The 14637-nt window shown below is 47.6% G+C and overlaps 1 protein-coding gene across 1 annotated transcript in view; it reads left to right on the top strand.

Moving 5' to 3' along the window:
- The window catches only part of HTR3B (5-hydroxytryptamine receptor 3B), a 69629-nt gene that overhangs the window by 27365 nt on the left and 27627 nt on the right, over positions 1 to 14637 (top strand). The window contains exon 2 of the mRNA XM_073585675.1: positions 9008 to 9098. Coding sequence (XP_073441776.1) covers positions 9008 to 9098 — 91 coding nt within the window. The remainder of the gene's footprint in view (positions 1 to 9007; positions 9099 to 14637) is intronic.

Below are 14637 nucleotides of genomic sequence, written 5' to 3'. Positions count from 1 at the left end.
CCTCTAAGAACAACTTGTCCTCTACCAACATTGCTACTTGGTTGTCTTGCTTAGTTCTCTGGAACACTGTGCACCCCAACTGATCCTCATAGCTTCCTGACACACTATACTGCTGTCATGAGTAAAGTCTATTAAATGATTGGGTAGTTGGATGCTGTGTGGTAGTTCCTTGACATGGAACTCATTGTTGCAAGGTTGAAGCAGAGATGGGCGTCTTTTCTCCAATGTATTTGTTAACATACTTGTTACAGAAGATGGGGCGTGCATATGTCCCAAGCATACGTTTCCAATTATGACCCATCCTAGGTCTAGCTTATGGGCATAGGGAGCATTGTGGAGTCCATTGATGTGACTTCTCACTTTATGAACCTGTAGGATGTCTCTTCCCAACAGCAGTATTATTTGTGCCTGAGGGTTGAGTTTCGGTATAAGGTGTGCTATGTGTTTCAAGTGAGCATGATGGATTGCCACATCTGGTGTAGGGATTTCAGATCTGTTGTCTGGGATCTGATTACACTCGATGATTGTAGGTAGTGGTAGGTAGAATTGTCCGTCTATGGACTCAATTTGGTAGTCAGTGGCTTCCTGCCTGCTGTTGTCCCAGTACCTGCACATGTCTTTAATGAGTAAGGAGTGCTTGATCCTTTGATGTTGAATAGGTCAAATAATGTTGATCTAGCCAGGGACCGATTACTTTGATCATCCAAGATAGCATACAGTCTCACAGCTTTGTCTCTATGGCCCTTTGGGTACATTCTGACGAGGCATATTTTAGAAAAGGACCTACTGTCTATTGTTCCTTTACAGACTTCAGTACATTGTGAAGTGATCTCTGGCATAGCTGCATCAGTGTTCCTATCCTCCCCACCATGCTCACTGTCAGCTGGCGTGTTTTGTGCACTCCATGGAGTTGGACCAGGGTGTAGGGCAGTGTTATTATCTGTGGTGCCACATACTGTGCATTTTACACTAACCTTACAATCCTTGGTGAGATGAGTGTTGGATGAGCAGCACTTGTAGCAGATATCGTTCTCTTTCAGGAAGCTTCTGCGAACCGGCATAGATTCTCCTCTGAAGGCTCTGCATTTCAAGAGAGGATGAGGCTTCTGATGGAGGGGGCACTGCTTGTCAGGGTCCTGTACCTTTGTCTCTGATTGAGAGCGGCCAGCAGACCTGTAATTGGAACTTGGAGAAGTCTTGTGCACTGCCACAGATGTTCTGCGTTGGTTTGCAGCTGGTGGAGATGCAGCATATGACATTGCAAAGTCAAAACTGGGATCATTTCTGATTGTCGCTTGTTCGTGTATAAAGTCTACAAAATGGAGAAGGGAGGGAATGGAACACTGTGTTTGTATTTGTACGTGGAACCACGTGTGAGCCACCTCTCCTGTAGATTGTAGGGCAACATTTGGACTATAGGGTTAACACCTTTGGCTGTGTCAAGATATGCGAGTCCTTGTAGGTCACCTTCACATTTGGCAACTAGGACCTCCTTTAGCAGGTCACCTAGCTCTCTAAGTTTTGAGAGACCTTTGTTACATATTTTAGGAAAGTCATTGACTCTTTTGAACAAGGCTCTCTCTATGACCTCTGCTGAGCGGTAACACTCATCCAGCCTCTTCCAGATTTCTTTGAGCCCGATTTGAGGGTGGTTTATGTTAATGTCTCTGATCCTTACTGCGTGTTTGACTGACTCTTCTCCTAGGTATTTGACTAAGAGGTCTATCTCTTCCCTGTGTTGTAGCCCCAAGTCTCTAGTGACATTTTGGAAGGAAGCTTTCAAAGCTCTGTAACCTTCAGCGTGGTCAGTGAATTTCATGAGTCCCTTGGCAACCAGATCACGTTGTGTGAAGAACTTAGCAAATTCTGTTGTGAACCGGTTGTCAGCAGAGTATACTGGTGATGGGTCACCCTGATAGTGATGTGAGGTGCGTTCATACCTGCTAGTATCCTTAGGGTGGCGCCAGCCAGTGTCATATTGCTTCGGTCTGACGTGCGGTGTGTCAGCAAGGTGATTCACGATGGTTACCTGGCGAAGGGCAAGGTAGTCATTAGCAGAATTGTCTTGTTCCACGTTTTCCTGGAGCTGAGCCTCATGATGACTCTCACTCGTTTCACTGGATGTCTTGTTTTTGGTTGTAGTTTGGATCAGGAAGCTCATTAACATATTGAGATGTGCGTTGTGAATCTTGCAGTGACAACTTCAGACTTGACGCACTGCTACGGCTATACAGCTCAGGGTTGTGCACGGCTTCTAGTAATTGTGCCTCGGTTAGTGCTGCAGCAGCCTCTCTTTTCACTGCCAGGCTCCCTAAGGTGGCATTCACACGCGCCTTCTCATTATCTATGCGTGCTTTCTCTAACTTAAGTTGCATCTCTTCTTCAGCATAGTTTGATCGCATTTTGGCGGCTTCAGCATTTGTGTGGGCAATGGTGATCGCACTGCTGATGGATACAGTATTTGAGGAGACAGAAGTAACAGATTTTGTCCTGTGTGATTTGTGGGACATGGTGTCTTGGAGGGATGCTTGGCTGTGCAGAGATTTATGTAGCTGTATTAGTCTCTGTGTAGCCGGTAACTTGAATCTCACTAGATGGATTTCTGCAGTTTACTAGTTCTTGCAAGCTGGATCAAGGGTTGTCTTTTCCCTGAATGGTGCTAGCTGGATGACATTGTGTAACTGGCCCCTTCAGGATGGAAGACTCTTTTTCCTCTGAGTTCTCACTAGCTGGATAGCTATTGTTTCACTGCGGTCCTGCAAGATGGAAGACTGTTCTCTCTGTTTTCCCACTATTCACTGTTCTGTCCTCACTAATTGAAGCAGACTTCATGTAGCTTAACAGGCAGCTAAACTGCTATACTGGGGGTCCAATAGGAGAGACAGTAGTTGAATCTGTATTTTATTGAACATAGGGTATATTGGCGCGGTGAAGCTACAATATAAAACATATACACAGAATCAGTCCTGGGTTCATAGGAATACATAATATACATAATAGCTAACCAGGGGAGAGCTAACTAAGCAGGGGGATCTAAGACAGGAATTAGATGTGGGAAGCGTGATTACCTACCACAGATGCTGACACAAGGGGAGTAGAGGAATGAGATGTTCACACGAAGCAGGCTTGAGAGAAAATGGCGAACTGGAGGGAAGAATGGGGCTGGACCAAACCATAATGCTTTGCAAACTTACCCAGAATTCATTGTGGATTGGAGGGAAAGAGAAGATTCGAAAGTGAAACTAAGACTCACAATAACACTGCAGTTATGACTTTGGTCAGTAGATGGAGCCAAAGATACAGAAAACATTAAATCTATGGCTGAAACTGAATATTCTGGATATTCACAGCAAATCATTGTATATATATAAACAAATAGCCAGTCAAGGATCATGAATTATGTCGGAGACAGAACAGACACTTTGTGTATTCTGTAACCATGGAGACACATAAATCTGCATAGAATGGTGCTTCAATGATAAGCTGCGCACAGCATGTCTTGCTTCTGAGATCCCAATGACCTGATGTTGTCTGTTGGGGATTCTGCCAGAGATTGTTTTTGCTCCTCTGCAGCGCCAGAAGAAAAATAGGTATTAGACCTACCGGTAATGATGTTTCCAGGAGTCCATCCTGACAGCACTATGGAGGACGTCCTCCTCCTCCTTACAGGGACAGGAAAGCACACGAGAGGTTAAAAGGCCATGTCCCACCCCCTTTCCCTCAGTGATTTGACAAGTACCACAAGGTGGATGATGCTAGTAACAGTTTAATGAAACAGTCATATTACAGCATATGACATAACATAATACAACATAGTATAACATAACAGGGAGGGAACTACCCGTGCTGTCAGGATGGACTCCTGGAAACATCATTACCGGTAGGTCTAATACCTATTTTCCAGGACGTCCACCTGACAGCACTATGGAGAGTACCAAAGCACCTCCTCAGGGTGGGATTACTGCTTGGAGAACTTTTCTCCCGAATGCGGTTTGTTGGCCAGCTAACACATCTAGTTTGTAGTGTTTGCAGAATGTATTAAGACTAGCCCAGGTTGCCGCTCGACAAATTTGATCAACTGACGCCCCCGCCCGCTCGGCCCATGAGGCCGATACCGCCCTTGTAGAGTGGGCTTTTAAGGAATCAGGCGGGCTGGCGCCTTCAGCCTGGTAGGCGTCCGAGATTACTGAGGTAATCCAACGCGCTATGGACGCCTTAGAGGCCTTCTTCCCTTTATTCCTACCACCAAAGAGAACGAACAGGTTCGGGTCGATACGCCAACTATTGGTGGCCTCTAGGTATTCTATAACTGCGCGCCTCACGTCTAGCGAGTGGAGCCGCCGCTCTTTCTCATTTCGGGGATTATCACAGAAAGAGGGTAACACTACCTCCTGGTTCAGATTTCTTGTAGAGGCTACCTTCGGGGTAAATGCCGGGTCTAACCTTAGGATTATACTATCCTCTCTTATCTGGAGGTATGGATCCTTAGTGGATAGGGCCTGGATCTCCCCTATTCTTTTGGCCGTGGTAATGGCTACTAGAAAGGCCGTTTTACGAGTGAGAGCAGGGATGGGTATCTTCTCACTAAGGGCGAAAGTGTCCGAGCAGAGGAACCGAAGTACCAGGCCCAGGTCCCATGGCGGGGTGAGCTGCCTAATCGTGGGACGCAGGCGCTGTGTGGCTTTTATAAACCTTATCACCCAGGGATGTGCAGCTAACTGATAATCAAAGAAGGCGCTCAAAGCCGAAACCTGGACTTTTAGAGTGCTGGGCTTGAGGCCTTTATTAAAACCTGCCTGCAGGAACCCTAGTATGTTAGGGAGATCCGGGGTACCTGCCACGAGCTCGGACCTGCCACCCTCCAGACAGAATCTCCTCCATATCTTCCGATAAATTGCCGACGTCACCGGCTTCCTGCTGGCCTGTAGGGTGGATATGACCTGCTCCGACAATCCTTTTGCCTTCAGGATGTCCCTCTCAGGATCCAAGCCGATAGATGGAGTCTTGCTGGGTCCGGGTGGTGGATCGGGCCCTGGTGGATGATGTTCTCCCACAAGGGCAGCTCGACTGGATCTTCTACTGCCATGGCTCCCAGAAGGGAAAACCAGCTTCTCCTCGGCCAGTATGGCACTATCAATATCACTCTTGCGTGGTCCTCGCGTATCTTTCTGAGCACTGCCGGTATGAGGGCCAGTGGTGGGAACGCATAAGAGAGGGATTCTCCCCAAGTCTGACTCAGGGCGTCTACGCCCTCTGGATGGTCCATCGGATTTAGGGAGTAGAATCTGGGAACCTTCGAGTTCTTGCGGCTTGCAAAGAGATCTATACTGGGGTTCCCCCAGCGCTGACAAAGCTGGTTGAAGATCTCTATGTTCAATTCCCACTCTGTCGGGTGGATCTGTTGTCTGCTCAGGTAGTCCGCCACTTCGTTTTGGGAACCCTCTAGATGTACCGCGGTCACGGATCGAACTGTCCGTTCTGCCCACGTGAATATCTTTTCCGCCAGTGCCTGTAGTGGTTGATGCCTGGTTCCTCCTTGGTGTTTCAGGAATGCCACTGTCGTTGTATTGTCGGATAAAATGCGAACATGACGACTCTTTAGTACCGACAGGTTTCTCCGCAACGCTTCCCAGACCGCGAAGAGTTCCTTGAAATTGGAGGATCTGGCCTTGATGCTTGCTGGCCACTTCCCCTGGAAGATCTTCCCTTCTATGTGGGCTCCCCATCCCCACGCACTTGCGTCTGTGGTGACTACCACGTATGGAGAGGTTGTCCAATGCACGCCCACCTGAAGGTTCCTGGCCTGTAACCACCAGCGAAGGGACTCCTTTACTCGTCCTGAGAGTCTTAGGGGTTTGTCTAGCGACGCCTGACTCCTGTCCCACCTCGCGAGAATTTCTCTTTGTAACAACCGCGAGTGGAATTGGGCCCAACGGACACACTGGATGCAGGCCGTCATGAGGCCCAGGACCTCCATTGCTTCCCTTATGGAGCATTGACGCTTCAACAGACCTCTGGTTCTGGCCTGAATGGACTTCTGCTTCTGCTCGTGTAGCCAGGATATTCTGTCGGCTGAGTCTAGGAGGACTCCCAGGAATACCTTTCTGGTGTTTGGAGTGAGGTCCGACTTCTCCCAGTTGATCACCCAGCCCAGGAACTCCAACACGGTAGTTGTTCGGATCCTGTCTCGGATGAGCGCTTCTTTGGATCTTGCCACCAGTAAGAAGTCGTCCAGGTACGGCACAATCACAATACCCTGATCTCTCAGGTAGGCCACCACCTCTACCACCAGCTTTGTAAAGATCCTGGGAGCTGAGGCCAGCCCGAATGGAAGACCCTGGAACTGGAAATGGCAGGTCCGGGCTGGTGAACTGATCGCGAACCTTAGTAGGCTTTGGGATGAGGGATGAATAGGAACCTGATAATATGCCTTTTTTAGGTCTAGGGTGCACATAACTGCGTCCCTGTCTATCAGAGGAATTGCGGATCGGATTGACTCCATCCGGAACCTCCTGTATCTGACCCAAGCATTTAGTGGCTTCAGGTTTATGATGGTGCGGGCCTCGCCGGATTTCTTTGTAATTGCAAACAGGGAAGAGTAGTGACCTTTCCCTCTTTCTGATGGTGAAACTGGTATTATGACCCCTGAGTCTAACATGTCCTGAAGATCCGACCACATTGCAGAGTCCTCCTGGACGACAGTGGGGGCAATATATCTGTCGGGGGGAGGAGAATAGAGCTCTATCCTGTAACCTTCTCTGATGGTTCTGAGGACCCACTGATTGTTGGTGACTCGCGACCAGTTTGCTGCAAAGTGGCGAAGTCTCCCCCCAATGCCTATGGCGTCATTGTCTCCTCGACCTAGATGTCGATGCAAATGGGGGATCTCTGTTCTTCCCACTTTGGCTGAAGGAGCCTCTGTAGGAGCTTCTATTAGACCTCGCCCGGCCCCTAAACTCTGACTGTCCTCTGAAGAAGGAGCCTCTCCGAAAGGACTGGGACCGCCTGGGCTTTTCTTCCGGGAATCCCTTATTCTTATCAAACACCAGCTCAAGGATATTATCCAGGGCTGGACCAAACACCCTCAGACCCGAGAAAGGGATGGCACATAACTTGGCCTTAGAAGGGTTATCCCCCGACCAGGATCTAAGCCAGACTGCTCTCCGGGCCGCATTAGAGAGGGAGCTGTTTCTGGGCGCAAACCTAACTGATTCCGCCTACGTATCCGACAGGAACGCCGTGGCTGATTTCAAAAGAGGAAGAGATGCTAGTATCTCTGACCTCGGGGTCTTGTTGGTTAGGTTTTCCTCCAACTGCCCCAACCACAGGAACATAGACCTGGCCACCGAGGTGGCTGCTATGTTGGCTCTAATCAGGGCCGCCGACGTCTCCCATGTTCTTTTTAACAAGACGTCCGCCTTTCTATCCATTGGGTCTCGAAGACCGGATGAGTCCTCGGCTGGGATAGCCGATTTCTTCGTAACCTTGGCAACCGGGACGTCGATCTTAGGGACCTCTTCCCACGCCCGAGTTTCCTCGGGATCGAAGGGCAGTCTATTTTTAAAGTTTCGGGAGAGTGTCAACCGACGCTCTGCTTCTTTCCACTCCTCCTGGATCATTGCTTTGATGTGCTCGCTCACAGGGAACACCACCTGTTTGCGGGACACCAGTCCTCCAAACATTAAGTCCTGTCTGGACTGTGGCTTAGGGACTTCTTCCATCTGCATGGTATTTCTGACCGCGTGTACCAGCTCGTCCGTATCCTCCAGTCTGAACAGGTACTTTCTGTTCTGTTCCTGACTATCCCCCAGGATCTCGCCTTCTTCCTCCTGATCTGAGTTCCGGAAATCGGATTCCTCGCTAGGGCTCGCCTCTGATTCTGGGACTGGTTCCCACCTCGGACGCTTGCGACTTGGCCCAGGGCTGGGGGATCGACGCCGGGACGTAGAGGCCTGAATCTCTTCCCTTATCAGCGACCTCATTTTGGAAAGCAGAGATGGCTGTTCCTCGCCTATGACCCTGGAGGTACAGGGACCGCATAGGGTCTTGCTATAGGTGTCTGGCAGCTTTACTCTGCACACCGGACATCTGACTGATTTGGCGGTGGCTTTCGCCGGGTCCTTCCCCGAGGGGGACTCAGCCGGGGTTCCCTTTTCCTGATAATATAAGGGGCACCTCATCAGATCTGGGCTGTGGGGACGGGTGGGGAGGTGGTCTGCGCTATGCGCACTTACCCCTCCACCAGATGCAGTGTTGCCTTCCATCCCCTGGCGTCCGATGCAGTCACACAGCCTGGAACCACCTGTGACGACTCTGGAGAACGCTTTGGTCCAGGAGCGCGCGCGCCCTGGATTTGAAGCCGGCGTCTGACGTCACCGGATGTGACGCTGGTAAGCCGCGCCTCCACTTCCTGCCGGGCATCTGCGCGCGACCGCGCTCGGCGCGAGCCCTCCGGCCTCCACTGCCCAGCGTCAGCGTCGTCCTGCGGGTACTCGGCCCGCCGCCCCACTTCTGTCGGTGCCCGCATGGCCAGCCGCCTGCGGGGAGCCGACCCGTCCTGGAGCCGAGAGCCCCCCCACCGGGAGGAACGGCTCCCTCCAGGAGCGCCGTCCTGCTCCTGGCCTTTGGAGCCGAGGGACTCCCCACCGGGAAGTTTCGGCCCCGGGACCTCTTGACAGGGGAAGGATTGGACCGGCCGCACGATCCCCTGGGTCCCTCCGGTAAGCTCTCGCGTGTCCCTCCGTGCAGGGACAGGAAAAACACTGAGGGAAAGGGGGTGGGACATGGCCTTTTAACCTCTCGTGTGCTTTCCTGTCCCTGTAAGGAGGAGGAGGACGTCCTCCATAGTGCTGTCAGGTGGACGTCCTGGAAATAAGCATTACACAATCTCTATTCAAATCAGTAAGTTAGAGAGTACATTGGCCAAGTCAGTAATCTATGGCCATCAGATGGGATCCCTGAGTTCTGCCTCCTACCTCCAAGCATCTCAGGCTTTTTCTTTGAATAGCTGTTCTTGCACAAGATCATTCATGCGGCACGAGTGAATGAGATGATGCACTGGGACGATTACTCAAAAGAGGAACTGGATATTCCAAGAGGTGAGAGTCAGTTCTCAGGGCTCCCGATCACTCTCCCATTGGATTGTCAGAATGAGCCCACTGACAGGTTCTCAGTTAACCCATTCTTCACCCAGTAATAGACAGTGCAACACTGACGCTATAGAAGGGAAATGGTGCAAAATGTTGACTCAAACCCAGTTACAGAAATTAATTTTAGCCAAACTTTTCAGTTAAAAAATTGCCTTTAAAAGTGGACAATCCCTTTAATTTGTCCATGCAACACAAGATAATGAATTATTATGAGGCGCTAATAGTCATATATCAAATGTTAATATTTTACAACCACAGTATATCCATGGTATATGTTTTTTGCATAGCGGACCATGATGTATGTACATTGGAAATATAAGTCAATGTCTTAGGTTCAGTACTGGGTGATTTCCCCGTGGATGCACTGGATGTTCAGCCCAGATGTGATGTGACCGCAGCCTTACCATGCCGGAGAAGTCTCTGCTCCTTCCATGTCTCCTTTCCTATATCAGTACCGCCTGCTCTCCGGTGACTTCTGCGACGTGTACATCCTGCAGTTCAGGGGTTTAAGGTGCATCTCCTAAAAATTGATTAAAAATCTCATTTTCATTTCAGCAATTAATCAAGCGAAGATGCCGGAGAAGAAGGGTCATTACTGTTTAATTACTTTTAAAAAACAATCAGGCGTTTAAGATTACTGGATAGAAACCGATTTGTTTTAGCTCTTTATGTGCATCCTAAAAAAGGTTTTATGGGGAACGTTTACGTCATAGATACATACAGCAAATGTCAGTATGAGGTGTGTGCCCGTCCTGGGGGCGTGCTGTGAAATGGAAGACATCTACCTCTTAGGCAATGATGGGAGGAAGGGAAAGGAAGTTGCCCCCACTACAGTCTGCCAGCTGGCGCCCCATGTAATTGCATAGGTCACACATAGCTAAGGCCGGCCATGACAGTATTAATCAGTAAGCTGTCCATGCATGGACGGCACACTGACCAACGTTAAGTCCTAGCGCACGAGTGAATTTCCACATAGACCTTGGTCCAGCATTAAAAAAGATGCAAGCACTAATCCTGACTTATTTTGGACAAGACAAAATTCTAATGTCAGGCAGATTCGCTGCCCAGCCGCGTAGCATTCAGTGCATGGAGATTCACATGCACCAATTTACAATTTGATGTGACGGGTCCATGAAAGATAACATTCATCTGAACTCAGCCTAAGTAGCCACTCCATATAAAAACTGCAAGGAACCATGTCAATAATTTATAGAATTGGTTGTCCAGCGATTGTGAACAGGTCGGAAAGGACGGGGCTTCCCTTATTATACATCTGCGTTGCAGTCTATATTATACTTCATAACTGCATTTATAATTCTTCTTTCTCTCTTGAAGATATTTGCTTAAACAGTCAATCACAGTTCTATGTTTCGCAAGAAAAATACTGCTCCATTGTGCCAGTCTCTAATGGTGCATTCAGGACTTCCAAAGTTTTACTAAGTACGATGAGGATATGTATCTGTGCAGTCAGCTGTGGGCCTGAGTCTACATTCACCTGAGTCATGGTTTACGTTACGAACAGTTGTAAGGAGGTGGCGGGGACCCTCAGTTGCTCCTTCTCTCCTTTATGTGGGGCACATGTCGCACATGCGGGGTCCTGATAGTTTGCTATGTATTACTGTATGTGTACTGTGTGATGTTTACCCTATTTCCTGTCTTTGTATTGTATTGCACTGCATTGGGCATGACTAGTTCAGGGACAGTAGGGGTTAAACAGGGGGCTGGGTTAGGAGCCTCAGAGACAGAGAAAGTTCCTGTCTCCCAGTCAGGGCCTGACAGGCTTGCCCAGGGCAGGACGCTCCCATCAGCCAGAAACAGAAGGTGTCCCAGTCGATGGGACAAAGCTGCCGCAGGTCGCTGTCTCAGTCTGCCAGGCAGTGTAGACGGACCGTGGGACTGTCTTCAGAAAGACTGATGCTGACCAGCCTCAAGTAGCTGCAGGGACAGAGCAGGAAGCATTGTTTCATGTGCAGTAAAGTTTTCCCTGTTGGATCAGAACAGTGCCTGCCTCATCCCCAGTGGCTGCAGTGTACATATAAATAAGGAAACTGACTGTGCTGTGGGATTGGTACCACACCTGTCTTTTGTCATGTGCAAGGGGCCGGGGTGCTTATGGACTGTTGCTTTGACACTCGGTCATGACTACCATCCAATGCCACCTTCTTACAACGATAATAGCTCTATGTCGACACCTAGATTTCTATTCTTAGTAATATGTCCAGACTCCACCATCAGACGCAGATAGAGAAGTGCGATTCATTAATGAACAGAACACGTCTCCTCCAGAGTCCAGTGGTGACAGCTTTACACCACTCCATCCAACACTTGGCATTGTACTTGGTGATGTACGGCTGCATGCAGCTGCTCGGCCATGAAGCTCCAGGCAGGGGCGCAGTGTTTGTGCTGATGTTATAACAAAGGAGATCTGGACTCTGCAGTTATGGGGTCAGCAGAGCGTTGGTGACTTTCTTGCCCGCTGCACCTCAGCACTCAGTCCTCCGCTCTGTAACATTACAGAGTCTCCAGTTCGTGGCTGAGTTGAGCGGTTCTTTCCATGTCTCATTTATATCACTCACAGGTGATGGGGGAAGATTCAGGAGGAAGAAATGTCATGGACGGACTCGTTACCCCGGTGACTCCTATTAAAGGACCACGTTGGTATGAGTGAGCTCTGCACCACCGGCCACTCTGTCACGTTAGTATATGCAGATGACAGGTGGGGGGCCAGAGTTTATACTAGAGTCACGAAGGGACTGGTTGGTATATAGTGGAGGCAGTGGAGCCAGATGTTATACACCGTGGGCAGGGGGCCAGATATTATACACCAGGGATGGTGGTTGGCGAGGGGACCAGATGTTATGCATCAGGAGGATGACAACCTGGATGTTATACACTGGGGGTGAGGGTCCAGAATTATACACCAGGGGACAGATCTTACACTCAAGTGAGAGGGGCTGCATGTTGTACACTGAGGTCGAGGAGTCGGAAGTTATACTCTAGGGGCAAAGGGTCAGATGTTAAACACTGGCAGGCAAAATATACACTGGAGGGTGAGGGAACGGCTGTTATACACTGGGGGGTAATGGGGCAGGATATTATACAACAGAGACGAGGGGCCAGATGTTATACACTGGAGGATGGATTTTATACACTGGGGGCAATGGGGCGGGATGTTATACACCGTGGGCAGGGGGCCAGATATTATACACCAGGGAGGGTGGGGGGTGAGGGGATGTTATGCATCAGGAAGACGACAACCTGGATGTTATACACTGGGGGTGAGGGTCCAGAAGTAATACACCAGGGGACAGATCTTACACTCAAGTGAGAGGGGCCGCATGTTGTACACTGAGGGTCGAGGAGCCGGACATTATACTCTAGGGGCAAGGGGTCGGATGTTAAACACTGGCAGTTGGATGTTATACACTGGAGGGTGAGGGGACGGCTGTTATACACTGGGGAACAATGGGGCAGGATATTATACAACAGAGCCGAGGGGCCAGATGTTATACACTGGAGGCTGGATGCTATACACTGGGGGCAATGGGGCGGGATGTCTTACACCAGAGGCGAGGGGCCAGACATTATACACTGGAGGCCGGATGTTATACACTGGGGGCAATGGGGTGGGATGTTATACACCAGAGGCGAGGGGCCAGACGTTATACACTGGAGGCCAGATGTTATACACTGGGGGCAATGGGGCGGGAGGTTATACACCATAGGCAAGGGGCTGGATGTTATACACTGGGGGCCGGATGTTATACACAGGAGGGTGAAGGGTTGGATGTTATACACTGGAGGAGAGGGACTGGATGTTATACACTGGAGGCGACGGGCCAGATGTTATACACAGGAGGGTGATGGGTTGGATGTTATACACTGGAGGCGCGGGGCCTATATTATACACTGGAGGCGAGGGTCTGACTTTGTACACTGGGAGGCAATGGGACTGAAGGGGAAACATGAATTCAGTGAATAAGACGTGTGTCCTATACTTTCCTTCAAATATATGCACATGATTTATGGTGCCTTGTCTTTATGGAGGATATCTTGACACCTGATTCCACCTCTTATTTTGAAGGTTTAGATATAGATTTTGTTTCCACTCTTCCAACCCTTTAAGTGTGTCCTTCATTCCTTCCATTAGGTCACATTGATCCAAAATGTCTTTATCTTTTCTGATGCAGATGCTATATTTGCCTGGCATGAAAGTCATACGTATACAGGCTGGACCTAAGGCGCAGGTAAAAGATCTGCACCAAATCCAATTAGCTCTTCATTTGGAGCTTTTCAAGAGCTTGTGGTTTCAGCGATTCTGTTAGAAAAGATTAAATCAGCCTTTTAATAGGATTACTCAAAATGAGGAGAGTAGACAGGGAGTTTGCTCATTTACAGGTAACCGTAGACATTTCCTACGAGGAGCGCGGCGGCCTTGGAGAGTCTGTATATGGGTAAGTGTGGTGGAAGAACTAAGCAAGAAGCTGCCCCTATAACACCGAGAGACCCCAGCCTGGTGCAGGAACTCCTCTGATGGCGGATGTATCAGTGACCATGATCCTGTTATCAGGTATGTACTCTATATGGATGTAACATAAAATCCCATTCATTTATTTTACCTTTACACTTGGAAAAGTTTTATATGTAAGTATATATCAGAAAATATTGGCTTTCATTTATATTTGGGATATTTTGGATGTAGAAATATAAATATACACTCATTTATATGAGTAATGGACTTGCAATCAATCAAATTATTAGTGTCCAAAATTGTCTTTTCTGGCCTATGTTATAAAATGACCTATAGTTATAGAACAGCTGTCCCTTTAAATTATACTAATACTGGTGGTGCTTGCAGCTGATTACAATAATATAGTATTGCTAATATTATCACTAATAGAAGTATTATTATTATTACTATTATTATTACTACTACTACTACTATTATTATTATTATTATTGTTTTATGTTATTATTGATATTACTATTATTACATTATTAATATTATTATTGTCTTATTATTATTATAGTATTATTATTGTTATTGCTATTATTATTAATCCTATTATTTGATTCATATTATTACTATTATTATTGTCTTTATTATTATTATTATTACTACTATTATTAGTTAATAATTATTGTTATTGCTATTATAATTAATCCTATTATTATTTGATTAATATTATTACTATTATTATTGTCTTTATTATTATTATTACTACTATTATTAGTTAATAATAATAATATTTTTTTTTAGATATTTAACCAATATATAATTTTCTACTGACTGACAGCAAGCAGAGGTTTTGAAAGCACAAGCATTAAATCACAAAATATATCCCAAACTGTTTAACTTTACAGTACATTATACAATACATTTCTTTAAAGAGCTAAATTCTAACTTTTTTTTAAACCTTGGTATACAGGAAATCTGATTTGATTTATCGTTGTGCAATACTGAATTAAGATACATTGTATTTACTGT

Source organism: Dendrobates tinctorius, unplaced genomic scaffold, assembly GCF_039654945.1.
Source record: "Dendrobates tinctorius isolate UK_male_01 unplaced genomic scaffold, ASM3965494v1 ptg000086l, whole genome shotgun sequence".
In the NCBI taxonomy this organism is placed as follows: domain Eukaryota; kingdom Metazoa; phylum Chordata; class Amphibia; order Anura; family Dendrobatidae; genus Dendrobates; species Dendrobates tinctorius.
Note: the sequence above shows the minus strand (reverse complement) of the source record. Positions and strands in the feature narration are given on the sequence as shown.